At 60.0% G+C, this 27,681-nt stretch overlaps 1 protein-coding gene across 2 annotated transcripts in view; it reads right to left on the bottom strand.

Moving 5' to 3' along the window:
• DAGLA (diacylglycerol lipase alpha) overlaps positions 1-27,681 on the bottom strand; it is a 66,820-nt gene that overhangs the window by 14,773 nt on the left and 24,366 nt on the right. The window contains exons 1-9 of one of the 2 annotated variants that reach the window (XM_069566697.1): positions 15,376-15,442; positions 14,166-14,304; positions 13,607-13,818; positions 11,976-12,077; positions 10,988-11,126; positions 7,632-7,719; positions 5,486-5,620; positions 4,862-4,939; positions 2,928-3,052 (exon numbers count right to left, since the gene is read on the bottom strand). In XM_069566697.1, the coding sequence (XP_069422798.1) occupies positions 2,928-3,052; positions 4,862-4,939; positions 5,486-5,620; positions 7,632-7,719; positions 10,988-11,126; positions 11,976-12,077; positions 13,607-13,818; positions 14,166-14,260 (974 nt within the window). In that variant the 5' untranslated portion in view covers positions 14,261-14,304; positions 15,376-15,442. Of the gene's footprint in view, positions 1-2,927; positions 3,053-4,861; positions 4,940-5,485; positions 5,621-7,631; positions 7,720-10,987; positions 11,127-11,975; positions 12,078-13,606; positions 13,819-14,165; positions 14,305-15,375; positions 15,443-27,681 lie in introns of those variants that run through there. The other variant, XM_069566696.1, reaches the window with a different exon arrangement.

Here is a 27,681-nt window from a genome sequence, read left to right as displayed (position 1 = left end):
AAGGAATATCCAGGACTGATCTCCCCAAAAATGAATGGGTGAGCTGCTGAGCTGGACACCCAGCCTGGGTGCAGTTACTCCTTGGGCCACCAGAGGGAGCGAGCGCCCAACATATGGGGCTCAGGGACCCAGAAAGCATGTGATCCAAATCTGCCCGCTTTCCTGTTGCCGTTCAGTCGCTCACTTGTGTCTGACTCTTTGCGACCCCATGGACTGCAGCATGCCAGGCTTCCCTGTCCTTCACCATCTCCTGGAGCTTGCTCAAACTCATGTCCATCAAGTTGGTCATACATCCAACCATCTCATCCTCTGTCGTCCACTTCTCCTCCTGCCTTCAATCCTGCCCAGCATCAAGGTCTTCTCTAATGAGTTGGTTCTTTGTATCAGGTGGCCAAAGTATTGGAGCTTCAGCATCAGTCCTTCCACTGAATAGTCAGGGTTGATTTCCTTTAGGATTGACTGGTTTGATCTCCTTGCAGTCCAAGGAACTCTCAAGAGTCTTCTCCAACACCACAGTTCAAAAGCATCAATTCTTCAGCGCTCAGCCTTTTTTATGGTCCAACGCTCACATCTATAACATGACTACTGGAAAAACCATAGCTTTGACTAGACGGACCTTTGTTGGCAAAGTAATGTCTCTACTTTTTAATATGCTGTCTAGGTTTGTCAAAGGTTTTCTTCCAAGAAGCAAGCGTTTTGGATTTCGTGGCTGTAGCCACCGTCTGCTTTCCTGATCTGATGGCTAAGATTTTACTAAGAATCCTAAATTTAGGTGACGCGGAGAGGTCTGTCTTCACCGCAGCAGCCCCTGAGGGACTGATGCAGAACTCCCAACGGAAAGAGGCCTCCATGGGAAAACCCAGGGTCAAGCTACATCTTGGAAGCGAGAGGGCCTGGGGTGGGCAACCACCTCCATTTACTCCAGGAGACCCCTCCCCTCTCCTGCCACTGCTGGTCCAAGTGGACACAGCTCTGGGTCTGTGGGCCAGGCTCTCATTTTCAGGCAGCTATCACCGCTCTCCAGCCTCAGCCTGGCCCTCCAGCACTGAGCAGGTGACTGCCAGCGTGGCCTGGGAGACAGAGACCCAGGCTGGAACCCTTGCTCTGGTGGCCCTTCCTGACTGCAACGGCCTGGGCGGCAGGTGCCGATAGCTACTCCACAAGGCTGGGGTGAGATCAGAGGCCCAAGATGCAGAAAGAGCCTGGCACACAGCAGCCACCAGGGAGAGGACAGCCCCTGAGTCAGTGACCTGGGGGCTTGGGGAACCACAAGAGCGGCAGGGCCAGCAGCCTGGGAGGGAAGGGCCCATGGCACCTTTGAGGCCAGCACTCCCACCTAGAGGAGGCTGGGTGCTGAGGGGGCTCCGAGGCCGTGGGAGCCCTGAGCACGTGCTTGGCCTTTGTCAGGGCCTCTCCTGCCCACAGGAGACCAACCACATGTCCAGGGCAGGGCTGGGGCTGAATGGGGGTGTCCCCAGGGTTGCAGGGGGGCATAGGCAGGCCTGGCTTGCCATGCTCTGCATGGGATGGGAAATCCACTCCAGGTGACAAGCCTGGGCCTGAGGCAGGTAGGCAGTCCTTCATCTAGCCCATGCTGGGAACCTGGGCTGCTGAGGACAGGCTGGGCTCGGAGAAGGTAGCCTGACCCTCTGGGCTGTAGGCTGAGACTTCAGGCCTGCCTCTTCTCTGATTTCCAGCACCCGGCTCTTCTCAGCAGGGACCCAGCTGGGCATTCCCGGGTCTGAGGTCTTTCTGCTGCCTCTTCTGGCAGCTCTGAGAAACTGATATGAATGCAGCCTTGCCCCGTTGGCAGAGCCCCTTAGATGCCCAGACCACCAGGGACACTACCCCCCTGTCCCGGCTTCTGAAAGATCCTACTGGCAGGAGAGGCCTGCCTGTGCAAATGACGTCCCTGCCCTGCCAGTGAGTAATGGAGCAGGGCTGTGGGATCCCAGGTCTCAGGACCCCTCAGGACCTCTCAGTGGCCGCAGGGGCTCCAAGGATGCTGTCTGTGGGCTGGCAGAGACAGGGAGGGGCGTGGGGTGCCCTGGTCGGCTCTATCAGTCACTGGGGGATGGTGACGGCAACCCAAAGAGCCCCCTGGCTTTCTGGGGAAAGGACACTGAAGGAGGGGGTGGCTGCCGTGGGCCCCAAGGGCAGGGGTGTGGTGGACAGAAGCTGCCCGCCCAACATGCCAGCCTGTCTGAAACAGGGAACCCGGGCAACCATCCTCCTTCTGCCAGGCTTGGGCAGAAGGAGGAGATGCCAGAGAAGGGGAGGGGCCCTCATGGAGCCGAGCCCTCCTCTGGCACACTTAGGAAGGCAGAGTCCACCCCGGCTGCCCCCCACCACCCCGCCCCCGAAGTTGGCCAAGGGCAGCATCCAGCTGAGGTCTTGCCAACTCCTTGTGAAGAGCACTGGAGCCGTTCACAAAAGGCCTTCTTGCTGCCTTTCCAGAGGCTTCTTTGGATTGGGTCTCTATCCAGAAAGGCCTTTCTTGCAGAAAGGCAGAGCACAGGAGGGGAGTTGGGGGAAGGGAGGAAGTTGGCAGAGGGGAGGGCTCGAGAGGGGTGTGGAGGGAGATGAGAGCAGCTCCGGGAGGTATGTGTTACCATCCCCATTTCACAGATAAGGAAACTGAGGCTTGCAGAGGTATGCTGACTTGCCTGACTCTGAAAGTGACAAAGTATGGGTTCAAACCCACAAAGTGTGATTCCAAAACCCCAGCCAGGATAATGCAGAACCAGAAAGGTCCTGGCCCAGAGATGGTGCAGAAGAGCAGCAGCATGGGCCGCAGGGGGCACGGTGGCAGGCCCAGTCGCTTAGGGAGACCCCCGCCCCACCATGGGCTAGCCCGGCATTGTGACCTCAGCCCTTCTGCACTCGCCAAGGGCAGGCGGGGATCCGGGAGGGGCTGGGGTACTCACGAGCAGGACCGGGCCAGCTGGCAGAGGCCGCAGGCAGGTTTCCGCATCAGGTACATGGGCCAGCCGTAGGCAGCCAGGGCGAAGAGCATGTAATAGCAGACCTCCTTATAGCGGAGCATCTCGTGCTGGAAGTGAAGAGGCAGAGGAGGGTCACCTCCTGCCCTTCCCGCCTGTAGCCTCGGCGCCCACGGGCTCCCCTTCGTGGAGGCAATGGAGGCGAGAGCTGCCCTCCCCACAGGCTGCAGACCACGCCACCCCCACCCCGCGTGGAGGAGGGAACACGCCTCCAGATGATAATTGCATTTCCCTAATTAACTGGAAGCAACCAGGGCACGAAACCTCCTGAGACCTGTCCTGTTGCTCCAATCTCAGAATTAATGGTTTGGGGACAGAAAAACACTCAGAGCACTGGATCGATTTCCTTGCAGGTTTCCCAAGAAGGGAAGAGAGGGAGAAGTGAGAGACACAATCACCGCCTCGGCCATCAGGCCCCGGGAAGGGCAACTGACCCCCGAGAGGCCTGGACCCTCCCCTTGGAGCAGGATGCCCAGGCCAGGAACAGCAGGGCCGGCCCTGGAGATGCAGACACGCTGGGGGCCAGACCAATCCCCCCCGCCCTGCTCCGCACTCAGGGAGACCCTGGCTTGACTCAAGGGCGTCTGGGGCAGTCGGGATGGTTCTGAGAAAGGCGCCGGTTTGAAAGCCGGTGTCTGAGGCCGGTGGCTGCTGTTATCAGCTAGACTGGCCAGGGAGGCAGGCAGGAGGCACACGTGTCCCAGGGAAGCCTCTTCTCCCCAGTCCCGGGCGCCCCAGGCTCTGGGGGACTCCTGCACTTAGAGGGAATTAGTCACCTTGTAAAAGTTAAAGACGGTGATTAGTCATCTTGTGAAGTGAAATAAGCAGCACCTTAATCGGGGCCCAGAGGGGTGGAACCATCCCGGGCCGCTCCGTCTGCTCTTCAGGAAGGCGCAGGAGGTAATTAACCCCTGGCTCGCGCCGGAGGGCGGGGCTCTGGCACCTGGGGGCTCGGCGGCCCCACCCCCGCCCTGCCCCTCCGCAGGGGAGAGCGAGCCGGGCGGACATCCCCGAGGGAGGCGGGGACGGGCACCCGGGGGGCCTGCTATGGATGGGCTGTTTGGAGAACGCATGCAAATACCCGCCGGCTTTGTAGAGCGGGGTGGGGCCGGGGGGTGGGGGATGGTGGCGCGATGGAGAACCGGCGTTTCCAGGGGAGTCAGATGTGAAGGCCGAATCCTTTCTAACTCTGTCCTGACGGGCACCGGTGTTCACGCATCCCCTCCCCACCAGGGCTCTGGGTGGAAGGCAGGCCCAGCACCGCTTCCGCTGCAGGAATAGGCTCAGTGGGGTCAGGGACTCGCTCAAGGTCACAGCCCCCGGTGCGGAGCCACAGATTAAATCCATTTGCTCCCAGCGCAGGGTCTGCTGTCTGGCTGCAGTTCCCGCCCTGGGTGAGGGGCTCCTCTAGCCTAGGACCAGCCCCTCCTTCACTGGGACACACTACGCCAGATTTTCTACTAAAGGCACTTAAGAAGAGCTCCTGCTACTCAAAAAACAAAAACAAAAACCTTGGAAACCAAGTGCTACGTCTTGCTGCCTTTCATAACAATAACAACCATGGCAAGAATAACAGCAGCTCAGCCCCTGGAAGTAGTTGACAATCTCAGGAGGCCAGGGCCAAACACTCTGAGCTCAGTGGAGCCGATTCAAGGGGTTTGCCTGTAGAACCAGAGCAATGTGCAGGGGGGCAGGTCAGAGTGTGTTTGGGAGGAAGGGGGCTGCTTGGAGAGCCGAGGCGAGACCCACAGCGGAGCAGGTGCAGCCGGCGCCTCAGGGGCCGCCGGCAGGCGGTCTGCTCGGGTGAGCCCAGCAGAGGGAGAGAGGGACCCGGTGCGCTGCGGGTGGTCCTGACTCACCGAGCTTTTGAGGTCGAGGTACTTGGTGTTTCGGGTCACCGGCATGCCAGACAGAAAGGCCAGGATGTCGTTGTTGGCCTGGAAGACAAGCACGTGAGGGTGGCTGCCCCGGGCGCAGCCACACGGTCGAGAAAGGGGTCCGGGCCCGGGCTCTGCACTCTGTCTGCCCCCCAAGGCCCTGAGACCCCAAAGGGGTGTGTGGTTTCTAGCTCTTCCATGACCCGGCCCGCTTTCCAAATCCAAGGTCTCCTCATATTTCCAGTTGCTTCCCTTCCACCCAAAGCATCCATGCCAGGGGAGGGAGCCGGCCCAGGCCAGGAGAAAACATATTTTATACGAGATGCTGGGAGACCCCAGCTAGGACCGGCGAGTTGCAGGGGGGCGGGTGATGAGGCAAGTGCAGAGGCCAGAGCGCAGAGCTGGGTGTGTCGTGGGGCCCCTGTGCTTAGACGGTAGATGGGTGGAGACAGCCTCTGGGCCCTGCAGAGGGAAGCAGCTCGAGCAGAGACCCTGGGCGGCTAGCTGAGGGTGAGCTGGGGCAGGGAGGGGAGCGTGGAACCCGGGGGTGGCAGGGACAGCCTCGGTGGAGGGCAGAGTGGGGATGCGACCCGCGTGTGGGCTCACCTCGTCCAGCACGGCATTGCGCTTGGCCCGCTGCCGCTGCCGGAGCAGCACCAGGCCGGCGATGATGTCCGACGGCACAATGTCCAGGTCTCGGAAAAACTCGGCAAAGAGGTAGGCGATTTCCGAGTAGGCGTCCTACATGGTCCGGGGAGGCGGCGGGGGGCGGTGGCAGGGAGCAGGAGAGAGGACAGAGGCCGGGCGTGAATGTCCGGGGATGGGCGTCCGCAGGGACCCTTCTCCGGCCCCACTCCCCGTGCCCCCACCCCCACCCTGTCCTTGGCACTCCTTTGGCACTCAGGCACTGGCCTGATGCCCCTGAACCATTTCCTCCTCCAGGACTAGGAACCAAGGCCTGCAGGCCGGCCTGTTTCTCCTTCCGCCCTTCCCTCCAGCAGAGGAGCCAAAACTGAGCTCCTGGCTGCTTTTCTCCCACGCTGTTTCTTCCCACCTCCCTCCAGCTGTGACCCTGAATGGCCCCACCAAGCGCCCTTTGGAGCCCAGGGTCTCAGGCCTCCCTGCCCACCCCCCACCCCCCCACTCCCCCCACCCCACCCCCTGCTCCTGCCCACAGCTGGAGGTGCAGGGACCCCCACCATGTGCCTGGACCTGGAGAAGGGGCGTGTGATGCGGGGGCCCTGGCCCCCAGCTGGCCTGCAAGCTCTGTCCTCAGGACACCCGTGCTTGGGGCCGGGGGCTGGGGGGAGGGCATGCGGACAGAGGCAACCCTGCCAGCCCTGTGCAGAGTCCTCTCTGCCTCCCGACACGTGGGAGCCTGGAACCTCTTCCCTAACCTGTCAGGAGAGGCTGTGGTGGGAACAGACTCATGGCAACCCGCTTTTTCCTGCTGGGTTTTGAGTGTCTGGCACTTGTGAAAGAAGAAAAATCAAGGGCTGCAAACTCAAACGCCTAATGCAAGGGCCGAATCTAGAAATACTGAACTCGACACAAACGCCCCCGATTTTTAAATCCTGGCATCCAGTACAAATGTTTGATCAACATAGCATGAGCCGATCAAAACTCTGGGCGGGACCTGACCTGACCTGACCTGACCACCATCAGTGTTTGGTGGGACCCAGCTTCTGGGGAACACCCTGCCTTTTTTGAGAAAAGACTTCTGCCTTTTCCCCAGGGTCCAACACCAGCCCCCAATCTGCCTGTCAGGAGGGGTGGATGTGCCCTGGATGAGACCCCCCCAGAGAGCCCCGTGGGGGTGCTTCCCACCCACCAGGGAACCTCCGGGGGTGGGAGGGGCTTTCTTACACTTGATTACTTACTCTATGGCTCAGCAGGGGCTTCGGGTGGGTAGGAGCCACTGGAGCCTTTTCCGGTGGCTTCCATGGAGGGCACTGGCTGTCTGGCTCAGGCAGGAGTGGTCTCCTGACCTCACTGGCTCTGCCACTACCTAGCTGTGGGACGCTGAGCAAGTCACTCCACCTCTCTGGGCCTCAGCTGCCTGATCTGCAAAGTGAGGGGTGGGCCTAGATGATCCCTAAGGACCCTGCCAGCACAGGAGGGGGCAGCTCTCCACGGAGGGCTCCCAGGGCCCTGCCTCCCCTCCCCCGCCCGGGGGCCACCCACTGCTGACCCACCTTCCTTCTGCAGTGCCCTAGTGGGTGCGGAGGGTGAGGGCCGCACTGACCTCATGGCAGCTGATTTTACAGAAGGACCAGCAGCTGGTTGTGGTTTAGTCTGACTGTTTGGCAACCCGCCAGGCTCCCCTGTCCATGGGATTCTCCAGGCAGGAATACTGGAGTGGGTTGCCATGCCCTCCTCCAGGGGATCTTCCCAACCCAGGGATCGAACCCATGTCCCCTGCATTGGCAGGCGGATTCTCTACCGCTGAGCCAGCGGGGAGGCCCTTGCAGCTGGCTTTTCTTTGTCTTCAGGTTGCCCTGATACTTGAGTACCTCTTCTCCTAGACTCATCTCTAAGTTCCAAGGGGGTCAATAAAAGGTCTTCCCATTTTTCTGTCCCCTGACAAAGGAAGGGAAGGGCTGTTTCACACGCAGGAGGGAGTCGGGCAGTGAATGACAACAGGTCCTCTGAGGAGCAGGCTGTCACCTCCTGTCCTGCTCAAAGCCCAGCCCCGCCCCACCCGGCAGAGCCGAGGACCCGAGCCCCGGGGCGGCGACTTCCCAGTACTTACTGACTGGGAGTCCTTCGTCCGAGTGCAGCAGAGGAACACTTTGAGCCGGCGTGACCAGCTGGTGGCCTGACCCTCTTCTAAGCGGTGCCTGCAGTGGGGGAGAGTTGGTATGTGTGAGGTCAGAGGGCTGGACCAGAAGAGCTGGGCCCAGACGTTACAGAAACAGGGCAGCCTGTTCCCAGGGCCCCGGCAAAGGGCTCCCCGGCAGGAGGGTCTGGGGGGACAACAGGCCTGGGCCGGGTCAAAGCCGAGTGGCCAGCGAGCTGTCAGCCTGCAGGGCTTTTCCTGAGGGGCTCCTGCTGGCTGAGGCTGGGGCCTGTGCTTCCGGCTTCTGACACAAAGACACCAGCACACTCGGGGGCTTCGGAGCTGGGAGCCCGAACTGGGGGCCGCCCTGAAGCCCACTCCAAAGGCTCCAACCAAGGGCCCTGGGAGATGGCAGCAGGGTGCTGGGCCTCCCTGCCAATTTGTTCCACTTTGGGAGCAGACCTGCTGGCCAGACCTGTTCCCCTCTCAGAAAGGATTTCTCTCATCTCTGTACTTGGGGAAGCTTAAGGGGCTGAATGAGTTTAGCATGCTGCAGCGCCTTAGATCCGTTATATTACAGGGGAGAGGGCCCTGCCCTTCATCTGCATGGCTGGCTCCTCTCCATTCCCCCACCTCCACCCCCAGCCCCAGTGGGTATGGCTGCTCTGATGGGGAGGCAGGGTACCCAGGAGTCTGCACTCAAAGCGAGAGTGATTGATTGGCCAGTTATCCAAGGAGACCCTTCCAACGCTGAGTGTCCAGAGGTCGGTGTGTTTTGAGCATAAAGATCACAGATCCAACATTAAAAATGTACATTTCCAGACTGAGCAAGAGGGGCTGGCTGGCTTTTGTGACATGCGCCCTCCCCGCCAGCCCTTTCAGAGCCTGGTGCTGGGTGGTCAGGAGGGGCAGGCTCTGAATGACCCTGGATGCCTGCAAGGCACTTAGCATCCATCAGGAGTGACAGGCCAGGCGGTCGCTGCCTCCACCTCCTCTCTGCAGCTAACAGCCGCTTCCTGTTCCCATCCTGGTGCCACAGCCCTACGGGCCACAAGGACAGGGGAAGCCACAGGGCCATCAGGGCGACAGGAAGGGGTTAGGAAACAGGGCAAGGGACTTGCTGTTTCTGGAACCTGCCAGCTCTAAGGGACTTGGGCAGCCTCATATCCTAAGCCAACGTCCCCCCCTCTACTGGGGGCTGGATGAGGGGACAGCATGTCGGCTAAGCTGAGTTCCCAGAGCATCGCGTTCTTTAACTCTTTCTAAACAAACTGGCTGTCAAACATTCAAAGACAATTTCCTCCCTTCCCTCTGGCAGATTAAGTCCGGTATACTCTACTGCCCTGGTGGCTCAGATGGTAAAGCGTCTGCCCGCAATGCGGGAGACCCGGGTCCAATCCCTGGGTTGGGAAGATCCTCTGGAGAAGGAAATGGAAAATCCCATGGATGGAGAAGCCTGGTGGGCCACAGTCCATGGGGTCGCAAAGAGTCAGACACGACTGAGCGACTTCACTTGACTTCATAATCTACTGCAGTACACTTTACGCCCACCAGGGGGAAGATGGAGCCAATGACATGTTTGGCCTAATGCCTCTGTCCCTCTGGACAGAAACTTCATGGACCCGGCACCCCTCTGCCCTGGGGCTCACTAAAGCAAAGGGAGGGCAGACACTCCAGCAGAGATCCAAGGTCAGGCTCCCAAGGAGCAGTGGTGGGAAGAACCCATCCCAAACCCTACCAGATTTCACTGGAAGGAGAAGGGCCCAGGACTTGAGCAGCTCCCTAACTCCCAGAAACTAAAATAACCCACTGGTGTGGAGCAGCATGGCTTGTGCACAAAGCCAAACCTGGAAGCGGATGAAGGGTCAGCAGGCTTGAAAAACGTCCTTGTTAAGAAAAACTTTCCGTTGGTCTTAGAGCAGAGCAAGGGGGCCGGGGGGAGAGCCGGAGAGGTAGTCACAGTAACCCGTCCAAGAGCTGGAGAAGCTGCAACAGGTGGGGGTCTAGGCGCTTGAGGCCTCTTACCACACTCACAGGGCCCAGAACTGCTGAAAGACTTTCTAATTCAGATGACAGCCACCGCCAACCACCTCCACTGTAAAGGCATTGGCTGCACCGGGCCCCAAAGGCAATTATCCAGAGTAGGGGAGGGGAATTCCCCCCCACCCAGGGCCCCAGGAGCCCAGAAACCAGGTCAGGTGGGGGCACGTGCTCGGAATGAGCAAAATGGGACAGGCGGTGGTGGCCAGCTGTGCCGCTGGGAGGAACAACGGGCTCTGGGGCCTTGGCTCCCAAACCTGGCATTTGAGGCTGGGAGGTGGCCAGTCCAGGCATGGGTGTGGCTCTGGTTGCAGGGCCCAGCTGACGTGGAGGGCCCAGCGGGGCTGGATGGAGGGGCGTGGGAGGGTGGGGTGGGGGCCTGGGAAGCCCACTCCCCTGGGTGAGGGCTCCCAACCCTGCTGCCCTGGGCTAGGGGTGGAGTGCCAGCTCCACTCCCCAACCAACATGACCCAGGGCATGTGGCCTGCCCTCCCTGGGACTCGGACCGCTCATCTGTAGAATGGGTCTCACAGCTGCACCAGGATTGGCCAAAGGATGAAACGGACTGCGGGTGGAAGTGCAGGACCTAACCCCGGACAGAAGCTCGATGAACAGGAGCGACTGTGGCCTAAGCTGAAAGCCCCTCTGCTCTTCTTCTTTCAATAAACAGGAACTCTGTGACCATCCTGGACGCCCTGCCTCATTTTCTCTGCCTCCTTCCTTCTCCAAAACACTGTACAAAACATCCCCCAACACCACCGGCAAGAAGCCTGCCTTGGTTAACCTCCTGTAGCCCCCTTAATCCTAGAGGCAGCCTCACCTAGTGGTTACGAGCCAGGGCTCTAAGGCCAGACTGACTGAGCTTGATCCCAGCCCACTGTTGGCCAGCTGTGCTACCTCAAGCAAGTCACATAACCTCTCTGTGCCCCCGTTTCCTCATCTGTATTATGGGATGACATGAACAGCGACCTCAGGGAGTTACTGTAAGTTAATATGCACACTTCCGGGCTCGCTCGTCCGAGTGCTTCCTATTATTACTCTGGTGTTTTTAGTCCTGAAGGTGATCCGAGCATGAAGCTCCTGTGAGCGCCTGTGTTCATCACTCTGATAAACATCACGGCAGCTGCACGAGGCAGGAATGATTGCGTTCCCACTTTACAGACCAGGAAGCTGAGGTGAGCCTTGGGCCAGCACCTGGGGCTCATGCAGGTTGAGATGCAGTGAGGGAGGTGCGGGGCCGGCCCCCGCCTGCCGGGGTCAGCAAGTCCCGCCCCCGCCCGGCCACTGACCGCAGGTTGTAGGTCCGCAGGTTGCGCTGCCGCCTCTTGGTGGCCCTCAGCTTGACGAAGGTGCGGCCCGTGGGGTCGAAGACGCAGAGGACTGTGATGCACACGCTCAGGATGACCACCCAGTTGCAGACGACCATCCCTGCGGAGGAGCGGTGGGAAGCCAAGGGGCATGGCACTGGGGACACCTCTCTGACCCTGAAGAAAGGAGCGCTGGGGCCTTCCTACCTCAAAATGCTCCTGGGGCCCTAGAGTCAGACTCCAAAGGCCCCAGTCCCAGCCTCTGGCTACATGGCTGTCCCCTGGCTGAGCTGTGACCACCCCCACCCCCCCGCCAGGCCCATCCTTGGCACAGAGCAGACGGCTATGTGGGTTTCCAGTGCCCCGGTCAGCTCTGTGCCTGCTGCTGTGCACCCCCAGACCAGGGGCCGCCAAGGCGGGGACAGTGGACCTCGGGATGAAGGCTACGGCCTCGCCCAGCCAATCCATCAGCCAAGCTCACAGAAACTATTTCCTTCTCAAGGTATCTGAGCTTACTACCCTTGAACCTGGTCCCCAACCCCGGATCTTGGGTTAGAGTTAGGGCTGCCCGTGTCCTCTGCACCTCAGGGTGAGTGAGTGCTCAGGCACTCGGTCACATCCGACTCTTTTGAGATCCCATGGACTGTAGCCAGGCTCCTCTGTCCATGGAATGTGTTGTTGTTTAGTCACTTCAGTCAGGTCTGACTCTTTGAGACCCCATGGACTATACAGCCAGGCTCCTCTGCCCATGGGATTTCCCAGGCAAAAATAATGGAGTAGGTTGCCATTTCCTCCTCCAAGAGATCTTCCCGACCCAGGGATTGAACCCTAGTCTTCTGCAGTGGCAGGTGGATTCTTTTACCACTGAGCCACTGGGGAAGCCCCCAACCCAGGGTTAAGGATGCTGTGTCCCTCCCACTGCCCTCTCTAACCTGGCCTGGCCCCTCCACCCCAGGCCTGACCAACATACCGAGCGTGACGTTCTTGGCAGTGAGGTCGTTGCAGGAGGTGTAGTACTGGGTGAGCCAGACGATGCCCACGATGGCATAGATGAACTCGATCACCAGGATGGCTGCAAGCAGAGCAGGGTCCCAGCTGAAGGATGGGGAGGCCCTGGAACCTGGGCCCGGTTCCTCAGCAGCAAACCACCCACCACCCCTCTCTCAGGCCTCGAGATGCAGAGGCCCAGGGAGTGTGGCCGTCCCATCCCCTGGTTTGCGTGCCCTCAGGCCCTGACACCTCTTTGAGAAGGTAACTGGAAAGGCAGATGAGGAAAAGGCATTTCCCTGCTCTTTCAGGAATTAGAGTTGTATCTATGAACTTTGGAATCAGACATGGGGCTTTCCTGGTGGCTCAGTGGCAAAGAATCTGCCTGTAGTGCAGGAGACCCAGGTTTGATCCCTGGGTTGGGAAGATCCCCTGAAGGAGGAAATGGCAACCCACGCCAGTATTCTTGCCTAGAGAATCCCATGGACAGAGGAGCCTGGTAGGCTACATTCCATGGGGTCGCAAAGAGTCAGACACGACTGAGTGACTAATACCGTATCTTAGGCAAGTTACCTAATCTCTGAGCCTCCATTTCCTCCACTGTAAAATGAGAATGATGAGGTCCACGGTTCAGGGCTGTGAGAACTGGGGGACAGGGTGTTCATTTCATGGAAATGGCTGTTCCCAGGGAGGCGGCCTCTAGCACTTGAGGCAAAAAGAGGAAAGGGGCGAACCAGCTGCCCAAGGCACCCTGTCCAGGGCTGAGCCCAGGGCTGACATGGGGGTGGATGTAGGGAGCAGGGGAGAGGACAGATGCTCCCCCCACCCACCCCGGGGACAGCGCTGGAAGCCCCAGCTTCACAGGCAGCCCCATGTGGCAGCCAAGAGTCCAGGCTTTGGAGTCTGACAACCTGGGTTCAAATCTCTGACACCTGCATACTTGTTAGCTGTGCGACCTTAAGGGAACTAATTAACCTCCCTGGTCCCAGATTCTTCATCTGCAAAATGAGACCCACAAAGGGCTCCTCCCTGAGTTAACATAAGAAGAGGGCTAAGCTGAGGCACAGGAGCACAAGAGTGTCCAGCAGGAGTGACCGGGGGAGGCAGCTGAACCGGAGTCCAGGAGGAGGTCACAGATGGGTCCTCAGGGAGCTGGTCTAGGCTCCTGAGGGGCCTCCCCAGGATGGGGAGGAGGGGCTGTTTGGGGAAGGATCACAAAGCAGCTGAAGAGACACACACAGCCTAGACAGAACAGGGGTCGGCAAGCTTTCTCCGTAAAGGGCCAGAGAGTAAATATTTTAGACCCTGTGGGTCATACTCTCCATCACAACAACTCAGCTCTGCCATGGTTGTGCAGAAGCAGCCAGAGGCGGTAAGTACTAAATGAGTGAGTGTGGCTGGGTTCCAATAAAACTTTATTTAAAAAAAAAATAGACAGCAGGCAGGATTTGGCCCTCAGGCTGCAGTCTGCCCACCCTTGGTCCAGAATTGGGTGCAGGGAGTCTGGCTGTTCGCTGCTGGCCCCCGGTGCTGGCTGAATGAACGTTGGGCACAGGAGGGGATGGGGGTGGGGAGGGCCGGAATAGCCCCCCGCCCACGGTGGGTGGCCCTTACCCAGGCGCACGTAGAGCACGTACTGCATGGATTCGCGGGGCTCTGTGTAGAGGATGCCGCCGCGCATGCTCAGCCAGATGATGGCCATCTCGGCGATCATGCAGCTCAGCAAAATGCCCAGGTAGCCGCGGCCGTGGTCCACCAGGTTCAGGGAGCAGGCCTCGTCCGGGTTGTAGACCAGACCGAAGAGCACCACGGACAGGATCACAAACCTTGGGGAATGCACACATGAGAGGGCTAGGTGGCCCCGCCCAGCCTGGACTCCGAGGTGGAGGGCTTCACTGATCTGGGCAGGGCACCACCGTCCACCAGGCAGCGGGGCCCTCTGAGGACACAGGCACCCAGGACAAGGCAGTGGGAGCAGGGAGCCCAGGGCTAGGTCAGCTCCTAGAGTGGCCAGGCAGGGTCTCTGGGCTCTGCGCGGGTATTGCCCTAAAGGGGGTGGATGTTTCAGCACTGACTCCTGGGACAGGGTCAGGACAGAGGGTCAGAAGGCCCCCCCAGGCCTGTGATGCAGCCCCCCTCGCCCCGCTGGCCTGTGCATGGCCCCGAGACTCACCAGGTGGTATGGAGCAGGAAGAGGAAGATGGCTGGCAGGACGAGGTCATCGCTGCCCACAGACCAGCGCCGCCGGAACACCACGATCCCGGGCATGGCTGGCGGCTCTGCGGAGGCTCAGCGGGCCTGGCGCTCACCTCCTGAAACAGAGCAGAGGACCCCCAGGCTGCCTGGGCCACGGCCACATCCGGGGCCACCGTGCTTCTGGCCAGGCAGGCCCAGCAGCAGGCGCATCCTCCCAGTCCAACATCCCCAGGGCTTCAGTCCCATCCCTGGGCAGGACCCACCTCCCACCATATCCATCCCCCTGGAGCCAGTATCAAAAACTGCAGTAGCCAGACACTGGCTTCAGTCTAATCCCTGAGGACTTGCCTGTCCCCAAGAGTGGCACAGGCCCCTTGAGATCGGCTCAGCCTGTGGTTGCCCCAATAGGAACTGCTTAGCTCCACTAAAGACCTGGGCTTATTCCTACCCTCCTCCATGGGATCAGGGGACCCCCACCCACATATCCAGTGCCTGCAGTCCTTGGCATGGGGTCGGGGTTTCCCAGCCCAAGCCTGAGCCTGTCTCCCGGCATGAGCTGAGCCAGGGAGGTGGAAGGCTGAAGGCACTGGGGAAGGTGGGCTGTGAGCACACGCGTGGGGCTGACACACACGGAGGATGGGAGCACCCAGCACATAGTAGGTGCTCAGTAAATATCTGTTGGATGAGGTCTTCCGTTTTGTGCTTTGCTGGAATGCTGGGAGGACACTCTATGACCTGATTTTGTACCCATCAGACAGAATCCCCAACAACAGCGACGCCCCTTGGTAGGGAAGGACCTGGTTGAGATGGGGCGGGGGCAGGGGAGGCGTCAGGAGTATGGCTGGGGTGCCCAGCCTCTCTGCTAGAAGGGCAGTGGGCAAGCCCTGGGGGTATCCCATCCTCCTGGCAGCTGCCCTCCACCCTCCACGCTCCCCCTGAGCCATGCAGTCTCTACTGCCCAGATCCCAACTCTCTGAAGTAGCTGAATTCAAATTAGCCGCAGGGAAGCTTGGGGAGAAAGGGCCCAGGAGTCTGGTCCCCCCCTCCCAAGAGCCCCAGGAACCAGGGCAGTGGTGCGACACCGGGGAGGGGCTCAGGGTAGCCCTGCGCTCAACTCAACAGAGAAACCCCAGCGACTGGAGGGTAGGTGCTGGTGGGCCGCTGCCCCCAGGCTGGCAGAGGCTTACATGGCACCTGGTCCTGGGTGGGCGGCAAGTCTTCCTCTCCCCGGTGACGGCTCCAGGGAAGGAGAGCATCCGTGGAGACCAGCATCACTCGGCAAGTGGCCAAGTCTCCCCGGCCGGTGGGCACGGCTCTTAGGGTGGGCCAGGGGATGTGGGGCCAGGTGGCCAGCCCAGCACATCCGGCCCGGCTGGTCTCCGTCGCCCTCTCCCGGGTGCAGCCGCTTCATCCGGCCGCTGCCAGGCTGCTTCCAGCGAGGTGGCGGCCTGGCGGGCGGGCGTGCTAGTCTGCTGGGGTCGTGCCTACTCCTCCCCCCACCCTCAGGAAGTGACATCATCCCACTCTCTCCAAGGAGGAGTCGGAGCGCGGATTCTGGGAAGCGGGAGAAGGATGGAGAGCCCGGAGCTGCGTGGCGGGGCGTCCGGGGGCGGGGGTCTGGGACCGCGGGAGGCCGGGGCTTCCAGTCGCCTGTCGGCGAGGGGCTGACCACGCCGCCGGCTTCGGTTGGAAGGAGCCGACCGGCCGGGTGGGAGGGGCAGGGACGCCGTGGGCGGCGGCGGGCTGGGGGGGACGGAGCTGCCAACAGCTGGGAGGGCAGCCGCCAGCCCCTCCCCGACGCCAGGTGGCCCCCGGAGGGTGAGGAGGCGCGTGGGGTTGGGCTCAGGAGTCCCTCACACACACACCGCTGCGAGGTCCCAGCAGGTGCAGCAGCCGCTCTCAGCAGGCCAGACCCCGGCAGAGGAAGGGGAGGGCTGTCCCAGAGAGGCTGGCACGGGCTGCCCTGCCGGGAGCCCAGGACATCTCGCTTTCAGGGGTACACCCAGTGAACCCTTCCCAACCGCCTCCTCTCCCAGCCCTTCGCCTTTAGAGTCTAGAATGGCTAAAACTCCCTCAACTCACATGTTATCACCTCATAACCTCAGGCGCAGCCCCACCATCCAGCTCTCAGGTAGAAGTGGGGGGCAGGGAGCCTGGCACCCCTGCAGAGGGGGTTGAAGATCTGTCAAGACCCCTGTAGTGATATGACGCGTGGCAGCCTCTGCCCCCCAGCTCAACGAGGAGGGGCGCCCAGCTGACGGCCAGGTGGTCAGTGCCAGTCCCACCTAGGTCACATGGCAGGGCGGCTGCGGGCTGACCCCGCCAGGGTACCTCATAACAGGTCTGGGGGCCACACCCCGCAACCTCCAGGGCCAGCTCGCCACTGCAGAATCCCAGGTCCAGCACTGCCTGGCTCCCAACCCCGGCTCCACCACCTACTCACAGTATGACTTACTAGTTGTGCCTCAGTTTCCCCATCTGTAAAATGTCGATGGTCCCCACCTGCTAAGGGTCTGGTGCGGACCATATGAGAGGCCTTGGCAGCGCTGGACGAAGCCAGCAGCAGTCTTGGCTCAGGAGGATGAAGCAGAGAGAGCGCGTGTGAACCGGGTGGACGAGCTGCGCCTCTGCCCGGGCCTGCAGATTCTCCGGCTGGTCACCACCAGGTCATGGCGGGGTAGTGGGGGGTGGTGATGACAGGGCCTGTGCTGTTGCTGGGGGGTGGTAAGGATGGGCCCTGCTACTCCATGTGGATTCATAAATCTCAGGACTGCTATTTTTGAGGGCCTGAAAGACGCCCTTTCTCTCGAGACCCCAGCCCTTCACAATGGGGGCCTGTTCCCCTGCTGGGGATGTGATTTCATCTGGAGGAAATGTCTCAGGATGGGGGAGGGCAGAGGCTACTTCCTGGTCTGAGGAGGCCACAAAGCATCTCCTCTGGCTCTCCTTCCCCAGGGCACAGGGGCCTCAGTGGGGCAGGGGGCATCCAGACCAGTGGCACTTCCAGGGGAGGGGATGTGCCCCCTTCAGCGGCGGCAGAACAGAAGCATTGCTGGGTGCCTCCCATGCCCCTGGCTGGACAACTCCCCCCCCCCCACCACCCAGGCAGGTGTGAACGCCCAGGACGCTCCCCACGCATGGGTGGAATGACTTGAGTGGCACTCCGAGGCCGGCCCCTTCTTCCTCCACTCACAAAGCCCAGTTTCCTTGATAGGGATTCAGGCCTTTGATTTAAGTATGAACCATCCTCAGAGTTCCTCTTTCTAAAAATGCAAAACTGTTTTTCTAAAATGCACGGGCTGATCCCTACTTTAAAAACCGTCCATGGCTCCAGGGATCTGCAGGATATAGTCCAAGCCTATCAGGCAGCACCTAAGGGCCGCAGCAGTGGCAGGCAGGCTGCGCAGCCTTGGGCAGGGGCCTTGCTCTCTCTGAGTTCTGGAGCAGGAAGTCACTCCCCAACCCCTAGGGATCCAAGGCATAGACAGGCACAGGGCTGCCTTCTGGCTGGGGAGGCACTCCAGTACCCCCTCACACTCCCTCATCCTCCTTTCCCAACCCCCAAATTTGCTGCCCCCTTAAAAACACCTCATTGGAATCTGTGTTTATCCTAGTTCCTCTGACAGGCAAAATCCTATTCATCTTCAAAAGCCAACTGAAAGCCAGTCCTCTTTGAAACCCTCCCTGACGGCACCCCCTGGCCCTTCTCAGGCCACGCTCCCTTATGGGAACCCCTCATCTCAATACCCTGGGTACCCTGGCTTACACTTGCTGATTCCTTGTTGTCCATCCTGGTTCTGCTCAATGGAGAGTCCCGCGGGGTGGAGGGGGGTGTGGGCCAGGCAGCGCTGCTCTCCTTCACACCACACCCCCTCTTCTCTTGCCCCTGGAGTGTGAATACAGCCCCTCTCCCCCTGGGCAGCCCCAGCCACTCCAAACCACTGCTTCATCCTCCTGAAGCAGCTGCCATAGGGTGGGAGACATGACTCCCGCCCCTCTTAGCTCAAATCCTTCACTTTGGAGGAAAGGTCCCTCCCCAGCGACCCCACCCCGATTGCTCTCAGAGGACCTCCCTCTCCTCTGGCTGTCTTAACTATTCTAGGGCTTCAGTTTCTCCAGCTGCAAAAGGAGGACAACCCCAGTTCCCCAGAGGGCTGCGGCGAGAGCGGGCTGGGACAAGGTCACAGAGGTCTGCATGGGTCCCGGCAGAGCCCAGGCTCCACTGACGGGTGGGTGGGGGGATTGTATCAACAGGGTTTCTGGTGGCTTCCTGGCAGGGTGATCTGTGACAGGTGCCAGCGTCTGGGCAGGCGTTGCTGGGATGCCTTTGATTGGGTCCAGCTGATCAGAAAGGGCTGGACTGAGCTGACATGAGTCCTAACAGGGTCCCCTGCCCTGCCATGGGCTTTGGGGGGCTACTATTTAGAGCACCCGGGCTGGGCCTCATCCCCTGACCCAAAGGTCCCCTTGGGCTGGGCCCTGGCAGCAGGCTTCAGGGAGAAGTGCCCCTCAGCAGTGGGTCCCAGCTGATGGGGTGCTGAGAGCTCCCGGGAGAAGGATGAAGGCACGGAGAATTCCAGCTCGAGCTGGCGGGAGGTGAGACATCACCTCGCTAGCCTGCAGTGGGGCCAGGGCACCAGAGTCAGGCACAGCCACAGAGGACAGGATGATGTGCTGTGGGAGGCCCATCCAGCAGCCTCTAGGTGAGCCCATGAGATTTCCTGCCTGGCAGAGGTGGCCTTGGGCATCTGGGCCCAAGGATAGGCTGGAAGTTGAGCCTGAAGGAAGGGATGACAACCAGGTCCAGGCCACTAGGATACATTTGATATCAACTGAGCACCTTCCACGTTTTGAGTCCCAGATGAATAGCCTGCCATCCTCACAGCAGCGATGCAGGGTGACAGCCTCACTCTCACTCCACATGGGTCTGGGTCCTGGCTCTGCACGTCATGGCTATGTGACCGTGGACAAGTTACTTAACCTCTCTGTGCCATGGTTCCTTATTTCTAAAATGGGGCTAAGAACAGCAGCTACCTCGGAACTGTCACAAGGGTTAAATGAGTCACATACACTTAAGTCAGCACCTGTCACAGATGCTCAGCAAATGTGGCTCTTCCGCTAATATTTTCGTGGAAAATTAGGAGGCTGAGGCTCAGAGACCCTGCCCCACACCTTCTGAGGACCAGGAGGCTGGGCAGGCAAGAGACTCAGGTCCTTCCTCCTGCCATCCAAAGCCCACAGGCACTGCAGGAATGTCAGGCTTAGAAGGGATCCTGGAAACAGTCTTGGGGCCCCCATTTATGGGTGAGGAAGCAAGTTCAGGAAGGCCCCAGAGGCTCCCAGCTTTCCCATTATGTCCCTCCCAGCAGGAGCTGGACATGCAGCCACAGTCGCTGAGCCGGCCCGGCCCTTCCCTGCCACACAGCACATGCCTTCTCCAACTCCTGAGAGCCGCTCCCATTAGTAGAGTGTTGCCCCAGGGAGCCTGGGCTGAGATCCTCTCTCACACTCTGGATACAGAACCCTCTCCAAAGCTGGCAAAATCCACATGAGCTCCCTTGCTGGAGATCAACCTGCAAGAAGGCATCAATCACTTGAGCAGTTTCAAGCAGACTCATCGGCGGCTAGCTCTCCACCGCCCGGCAGGTGGGGTCCCTGCAGCTCTGCAGCTCAGCTGGCAAAGGAGAGGAGGAGATCTTAGCCCCGAGCCCACCTTCCCTGGATCCTGAACAGCCCTGCCGGTTAAGGCTGGTGACCGGGCCAGGTCCAGCCACATTCCAGAGCTGCCAGTCCCAGACCAAGGGCAACATCCCCAGGACAGAAAGTCACCACCCCTCCAGACCTCAGTTACCTCTTCTGAAGAATGAGGAGCCTGGACTAAGGGGAGGCTGATGTTTTTATTTGTCAACATTCATTTGCATCCAAGGCTGCATGTGCCTATATAGAAACCCAAAACAATGAAAAGGTGGAATATAAATTTAAAAACAAACGAGAACAAAAACTAAGTAAATTGAAACAGAAGACTGGGGAAATCATCGTACATGTGCGAGACATAAAGCCCATCGTAGGAGCTGCATGTAAAACTAGCGCTCGCCTCCATGCTTCCTGGTGGCCAAAGTGAAAAGGGAAAGTGGGCAGTCGGCACACACTCTTTAAGGGGTTCCCAGGTGGCACAGTGGTCAAGAATCCACCTGCCAATGCAGGTGATGCGGGAGATGTGGGTTTGATCCCTGGGTTGGGGAGATCCCCTAGAGAAGGGCATGGCAACCAGCTCCAGTATTCTTGCCTGGGAAATTTTACGGACAGAGGAGCCTCGTGGGCTACAGTCCGTGGGGTCACAAAGAGTTGGACATGACTGAGCATGCATACGCATGCAAGGCCTCTTTCAGCACTCTGTAAGGTGCTGTATTCCTTGGGGCTCTGAGGGGAGGGCCCAGGACTCCCATTCCCATAATGAATGGGATGCCCCCATGTGACCGGGCTTAGAGAAGATGCTCCCAAAACAATGAAAGGGACCTGCTGGGTCTGTCTTTGTTGGCCGATGAGCTTGACTAGTCTTGACAGGTAGTCATCTGACTTGGAGGACTGATCCAAGGGAGGTTGGGCCCCTTGGGCAACCTGCAGAGCTAGTGCTGGCCCCCAGAGGCTCAGTCTCAGCTGGGGCAGGCTCACCAGGGGCTGCCCTCTGGCCTATATGGGCTGGCAGACGCCTCTTACCCTTTTTATCTCTGTCCAGAGCACGGGCTCCAGGGGTGGTGGAATCTTGGCAGAGCCACTACTACTCAGCTGAGTGGCTTGTTAGGGAGCTCCTTAACCTCCCCGCTGGCTTGTGAGACTTAAACGCGGAGCACCTGCAGAGGGAGGGGCGCGGCACCTCGTAACCAATCTTCTCCGAGGTTGCGGGGCGGTTCTGGGTGATGGAGGAGAGCTCCGCCCATCGCGAGTTGGGGACTCAGCCCCATTCTGCGACTTCCAGCATTTGTCAGTTGCCTATGGAGTCTTGGGCCTCCTCTAAGCCCTTTGTGCACATAACTCACTCAGTCCTCATTGGAGGCACTGCTATTACTGTATTTTACAGATGAAGTGATTTGCCCCAGGTCACCTAGCCTAGTTCCGCAGCCCGTGTCTTAACCGCCACTTCAAAGGAGCAGGAGCCAATTAAATGCTTTTCTGAACCCTGGGAGCGGGCTACTCATGTTCCCCAACCCGGCGGAGGGAGGCGCCAGGGCTTTGGGGACCACAACCCACTCTGTGGGTCTTCCTCTGGCTCCAGACTCCTGGTCCCACCACTAGGGATACACTGTGAGCATTGACCCCATTCCCAGATGAGGAAAACTGAGGCCGAGGAGAGGCTGTTCCACGGGCTGCCTGCAGGTGCGTGGGCTGAGGCCCAGAGCTAGAAACTTTATGTGTCCCCTTACTCCAGCTTCATCAGGCTGCACGGCTGGGATTTCAAAGCAGCCTCCTGGAGTTACTTCGAAGGAAACAATGTCTCTGCCCCTTGGTCTGATTCCTGCTTGCCCTTCAAGTCCCTCTATCTCCCAGGTGTGAGGGTCCCGCAGAGGCTGGGCTCTGAGAGGTGAGGGGCTGCGGAGGGCGGTGGGGGAGGCAACAGAGAGTGAACATGCGTGGGCCGGGGGCGCAGGAGCCACCCACCTGGGCCCGGGTGTGTGCAACCGGAGTCCGGGCCTGAAAGCTGTTGCTTTTCACACGTCAGCTGTGCTGGAGCAGAAGGCAGAGGCGAGCCTGCCCAGGGCTGGGGATGGATTTCGGCAAGAAATGGGTCCTCACACGCCCAGGCCCTGGGACGAAACAGGTGCCTGGTGAGGCCCGCGGCGGGGCAGTGTCGGGGACGCTGCTGTCTCTGCTTTCACCCCACGCTGCCCCACCAGGGTCTCAGGCTCATGAGCACCTTTCCTGCACCGCCACTCCCCCCAACCAGGGCAGCCTTGAAAGACCCGGGGAGGTGCCTCCTACTCCCCTCACTAGGAGCCTGTGGGTGGGCAGGACTGTTTTCATGTCACAGATGGGGAAACTGAGGTTCTGAGGTTAAGCAATCTACTGAGTGAGGGGCCAAATCAGGCTTTGAAGCTGGACCTCCCTGCGGTGTCCTCTCCACACCCACGAGCATACATGTGTTACTCAGTCGTGTCCGACTTTGCGACCCCTTGGACTGTAGCCCACCAGGCCCCTCTGCCCGTGGAATTTTCCAGGCAAGAATACCGGAGTGGGTTGCCATTTCCTTCTCCAGGGGATCTTCCTGGCCTAGGGATCGAACCTGGGTCTCCTGCATTGCAGGCAGATTCTTTACCATCTGAGCTACCAGGGAAGCCCATGAGCATCCGTGGCGCCTCACAAACCAGCACTCTGGGGCTTGGGCACAGAGTTCAGGGAAGAGGATGAAAAGAAGCAGCCCCACTTACTGGGGGCCACACCTACAGTCATGCTGGGCTGGACCTGGAGATGGCACCAGCAATTATTCTATCACCAGTTAGTAGAAAAAAAATTCTTACATAGCATTTCCTACATGCCAGGTACAGTAGCGAGCAGTTCATAGGTATCACCTACTTTAATTTCATCTTTCTAGCAACCCTATGAGCTACGTGTTATTGTCAACCCCATTTTACGGATGAAGAAACGGGCCCAGAGAAGTTAGGTCCCTTGCCCAAGGTCACTCAGCTAGTGAGAGCCGGGCTGTGAGCTTCCAGTCTGTGCCCTCGGCCCCTCCCGACGAGCCCTCATCAGGGCTCCGTTTAGCACAGAGGCTCCGGCTTCTCGTTCTCACGCTAATTATTTTCCACTCGTCTACAACAAGCAGAATTTGCCATCTGCCATGGGCCCTGTCACTGACACCAGCCAACTCCCTGGGAATCAATTGAGGCCTTTCGTTTCCTGCTAGTTCTGGGAGGGAGGCTGGCTGCTGGGGGATGAGTTGGGGGTGGGCACCGCCCCAAGAGGCAGCAGGATGTGCCCCCCCACCCCTCCTTGCCCTGGGCATGGCAGTGAGGCCGGGCCTTCCTTCCACCCTGCAGTCTTCCCTGCTCCTCTCCTCCAGCTTTGTCCTAGGCCAGAATGGACTTTCTCTGGAGAGCAGAAGAGATTCCCCTGTGGCCAGTCCAGGTTTTGTTTCTGAATTCTTCCCTGGAGACGGTTTCTGTTCTTGAAACTAGGAATGGCCTTTACCCCACCCTTATTTTGGGGCCCAGGGCCGAGGTGCCCTGGGGCGGCTCAGCGAGGCCAGGCTCTGGTCTCCCAGCCCCTGGCCAGTTCCTTCCGCCTGTCTGTGCATGCAGGCAGGCACCCATCCCAGGTTTGCTTCTATTTAGGCGGAGTCTTTCCTGCGCTGCCCCTGTGGTGGTGCCACATCCCCCGTCCCCTGCAACCCACAGTCTCAAATGGCACACCTGGAGGGTAATGGCTCCTCCAAGGAGCTCACCGCTGGCTTCCCTCCAGCCCTGAGGTAGGGCAGCCCTGAGGTGGGGCAGCCCTGAGTTTGCATCTTGGTTCTGTTACTTCTAGGTGTCTGTGACCTTCATTTCTCTGAGCCCGTTTTTTCATCTGCAGGAGAGGACAACAAAGGACTCCCCGCTTCACCAGGAGTCGTGGAGTAAATGAAATAACGTATTGAAAGCACTCAGCGCTTGGCAAGTATTCGTTGCCACCATCATTATTTATCCATCATCTTCTCCTGAGTGCTTAGACCTCATCCTCATGGCCCAAGTCCTTCCCAGCCCAAGCTGTGGCAGGGCTGCTGATCTCTGCGAGCGAGTCAGGCTTCCTGCACAGAAAGGCCCTGCTCTTCACCCCTGTGCACCAGGGTGACCCATGCCTGCCCTCACCCGTGCCAGCCTACAGGAGGCCCTGACCCACCTTCTCGGGCAGGGATGGCAGGAGTCTCACCTGCCCAGGCTGAGGCCTCACCGGCCCTGCCTCCTTAACCCAGGATGAGCCACGGAGATGAGAATCACCATCCCATGGCTCAGCTCGGACAGGGGAGCTCTGGCCCAAGGCCACTCCGTGCTCCTGCAGACGCCCCCAGTCATCTGTCTGTCTCAGAGGTTCAGTGGGTCCCCTGGAGGCCCCTTCCCAGCCCAGACTCTGGACGCTCTGAGGGGCGGAGGCCCACCGCTCATGCCAATGTGCCCACTCCAGCGTCGTGCTAGCAGTGCCCCTTGTGGACCCCCGTCCCCTCACCTCCCCCAGGGCCTCTGCTCTCTGGCGAGCCAGTCTCTGGGAACCCTACCAGGCAGCTCATCTGCAGCACTCTGGCCGGGCTTCCCAGAGCTTCCGAGAAGAGATTCCCTGTTTCAGGTGCTGGCGACACCTCCGAGAGGATTTCGCACCTCCACTTCATGAGGAGCCCCCTAGCAAGGCCGCTAATGAGTCTGCTAAGTGGGCACACCTCACCTGACACCTTCCTGCCGGGAACCCCGCCACCATGCCCTGCATACCCTGTGCCACCACGGTCCTATCGCGCCTGCCTCTGCAGCCTGTACTGGGGGGCTCCCGACTCCGGGGGTGGGGGCTGCATGGGCTATGGAGGATCCGCAGAGGGGGGCCCCCTCCCCGGGCAGCACGGCCATCTAGGGCACAGCCCTGCGCTCGGCTATTGAGTTTCACGTCAACCATTCCCTGGGCATCGCAGAAGCAGGCAGGGATCGAGTGACTGCGTAACACAAGCTCTCTCCCAGGGGACGAGGTCAGCAGAGTCCCCGTGCACCACAGGAGCATCGCTGGAGGTGGCAGGTGCTGCTCTCACGGGCCCCGGGGCCTCGGCCCAGGCCCAGCCCCTCTGCCCTCCTCTCCTGTGCCCAGTGAGTGGATGGCAGCGCTCTCTGAAGTGGGTTTCTCAGGCACCCCCAGATGAGGGGAGGGGGTCACAGCAGGCTGGGGCTTGCAGGCTACGCTGGTCAGAGTGGCTATTAGCTTTTTACCCACTGGGGCTCCTTGTGACATTGTGTTTGAGCTAAATGGTCTCAGGGCTTAAAAACGTTTGAGAAACCCCTGGAAACAGCCTGATCTCTCAGGTAGGCCCACTCTGGCCCTGTCTTTTAGAGTTCTACTTGCTGTTGGGTGCAGGAGAGAGCCTGGGGCCTCCATCCGGGGTCTAGGCTAATTCAGCCATCACTCGTGTCTGCCTGGCCTGCGCCACAAGGTGCAGAAGGAAATGGTGACCCACCCAGGTGCTCAGAGACTCCCTCCAGCCCCCTCACTCCCTCACACCTCCTTGGGCATGGCAAAGCCAGGCCCAAGCACATGACCCCAGGTCTCCAGGGAGGGCTGGGGGGCTCCGAAGGCCACCGGATGGAGAACAGGGTAGACCTGCCTTTTGTTCCAGGGTCTCTGACCACTCAGGCGTGCACTGAGCAATGACTTTCAAAGTCCGGACGAATCAACCACTGCTTCCTCCTCCTCGGTAAAGCGGGGCTGGTGATGACAGTGCCTACCCCGTGGGAGATGACAAAGTGGGTTCAAAGTTGTGAAGTGCTGAGAGCTGGGTCCTTCATACAGGGGATGCTGGGTAGCATTGGATACACACGCACACATCTTTTTACAGTTTTAACTTAAATCAACCCCCTCCTCACAAGTGCATTAAGACTCCTAAATTGCCCTGTTGTTGTTACTGTTTAGTTGCTACGTTGTGTCCAACTCTTTGAGACCCAGTGGACTATAGCCTGCCAGGCTCCTCTGTAGATGGGACTTTCCAGGCCAGAATGCAGGAGTGGGTTGCCATTTCCTTCTCCTGGGTCTTTCCAACCCAGGGAGCAAACCCACGTCTCCTGCATTGCAGGCAGATTCTTCACCACTGAGCCACCAAGGAAGCCCCTAAATTCCTCTCAAATAAGATGACAACGCCCAACCATTAGCTATCGAGCTCTGCACCAACCAGCCCCTCCAGCCCTGCTGTTGGGCAAGGCGATTCCCTGTACCCATGTCCCTCTCCTGCTCATCAGTGGAGTGCCCCCTGTCTGGTGCTTCCTTCTCTCCAGACACCCGCTCACTTCAGGGGTTCCTCCCTGGCGAAGCCTGGGGCCCATACAGTCGGCCTTAAGCCTCGGTCCTGGTTGGTCAGCCCACAGCTCATCAGTGAAGTTGCAGCCCACCATCCTATAGGCTCCGGGCCCTCCTGCCTCACCTTGTCTGTTACACTGGAGGCCCCCCAAAAGGTAATCCTGGCCTCCCCCTTATTCTCCCCCCGGGCTAGGGGATGGGCCCAGTGGCTCAGGGCAACATAGACTGGAAATGGGGGGCACTGGCCTCCACAATGGGGGTGACTCCATCAGGCCCCGAATAGAGGTCAGCCTTCTGCCTCCTCAGGCCTGGGAGGGACCCAAGGGCCAGCTCTGTATCTGGGCATGTGAGGCCTGGGAGGGAGCAGGGCCCGACCTGGGCTCCGGAGTAGGGTGTCAGTTTCCTCCCCAGAGGACTCACCCTCAGGGCCTGGGGCCCCAGGCTCGTCTCACTGTCACTCCTGGGGCCGGGGCTTCCAGGCCTGCTCCCTGGGGTGGAAGGAGGAACAGCCCTGGTGACCGCAGGCTGCCTGCCCTTCCTGCCCCCAGTGGCACTCCATGGCCATTTCGCAAGGTCACGGCAGGGAGGTGACAGGCATTTGGCGGGGTCTCCGCCCCGTCAACCTGGGGCAGGTGCCTGTGGCCCCATTAACTGCTCGCCACCAGCAGGGACGCACCTGGCAGCCCCAGGCAGGCTGGCAAAGCTGCCGGTGACTCCAGGGCCCAGACCTTTCACCCAGAGCTGACGGCACCACGGAGACAGGCCGGCAGGGCCGGCCGCTGAGTGCTATAATGGGATGCCCACCTGGGGCCCAGGAGACAGACAGGGTCCTGGCCAGACTGACTGGGGCCGAGGCTCCTGCCAGGTGGAGAGTGGCACCGTGTCCCCGCCGGGGCTTGGGGAGGAAGGTGACAAGGCCTGTTTCCTCAGCAGGCCCAGCCCTTCGCCGCTCGCCCAGGAAGCCTCTGGAGTCGGGGGTGGCGGTGGGGGAGTCGGCGAGAGCTAGGGGACTGGAGGAGGTGGCCTGCGTCACGGAGCCTGCTGACTGCCCCACCCTCGGTGGCCGCTGGCTGCTATAAATATGGCTCCTGCCTCCGATGGTGCAGGAGGTGACCTAGAATTGTGGGCTCTGGGGCCTCCTGGGCACCCCTCCCCGCCAGCATCAGAGGTAGCAGCCTGACCAGAATGTCCTTGCAGCTCGAGAGCCCACCCCCACGGTGAGCACAGCCCCGGCCGGGGCTGGGGAGACCCCGGCACTGAGGGGGACGGCGGCTGCGGCTTCCCAACCCATGTCCCACCACCATCCTTTCTACCACTCGGCAGCAAGCGCCAGGGATGCCAGGTCCCCCAAGATCGAAGGCCTGCCAGGCTGCAGAGGAGACAGATGGGAGGCCCGAGACCACCCACTGAAGCCTCCACCCTAAAGCCCAAGGGCAAAGGCCCTAGGGCCATTTGTTCCGGGTCCCCCACCCCTCCCTCAG

Source organism: Ovis canadensis, chromosome 21 (genome assembly GCF_042477335.2).
Source record: "Ovis canadensis isolate MfBH-ARS-UI-01 breed Bighorn chromosome 21, ARS-UI_OviCan_v2, whole genome shotgun sequence".
Classification (NCBI taxonomy): Eukaryota; Metazoa; Chordata; class Mammalia; order Artiodactyla; family Bovidae; genus Ovis; species Ovis canadensis.
Note: the sequence above shows the minus strand (reverse complement) of the source record. Positions and strands in the feature narration are given on the sequence as shown.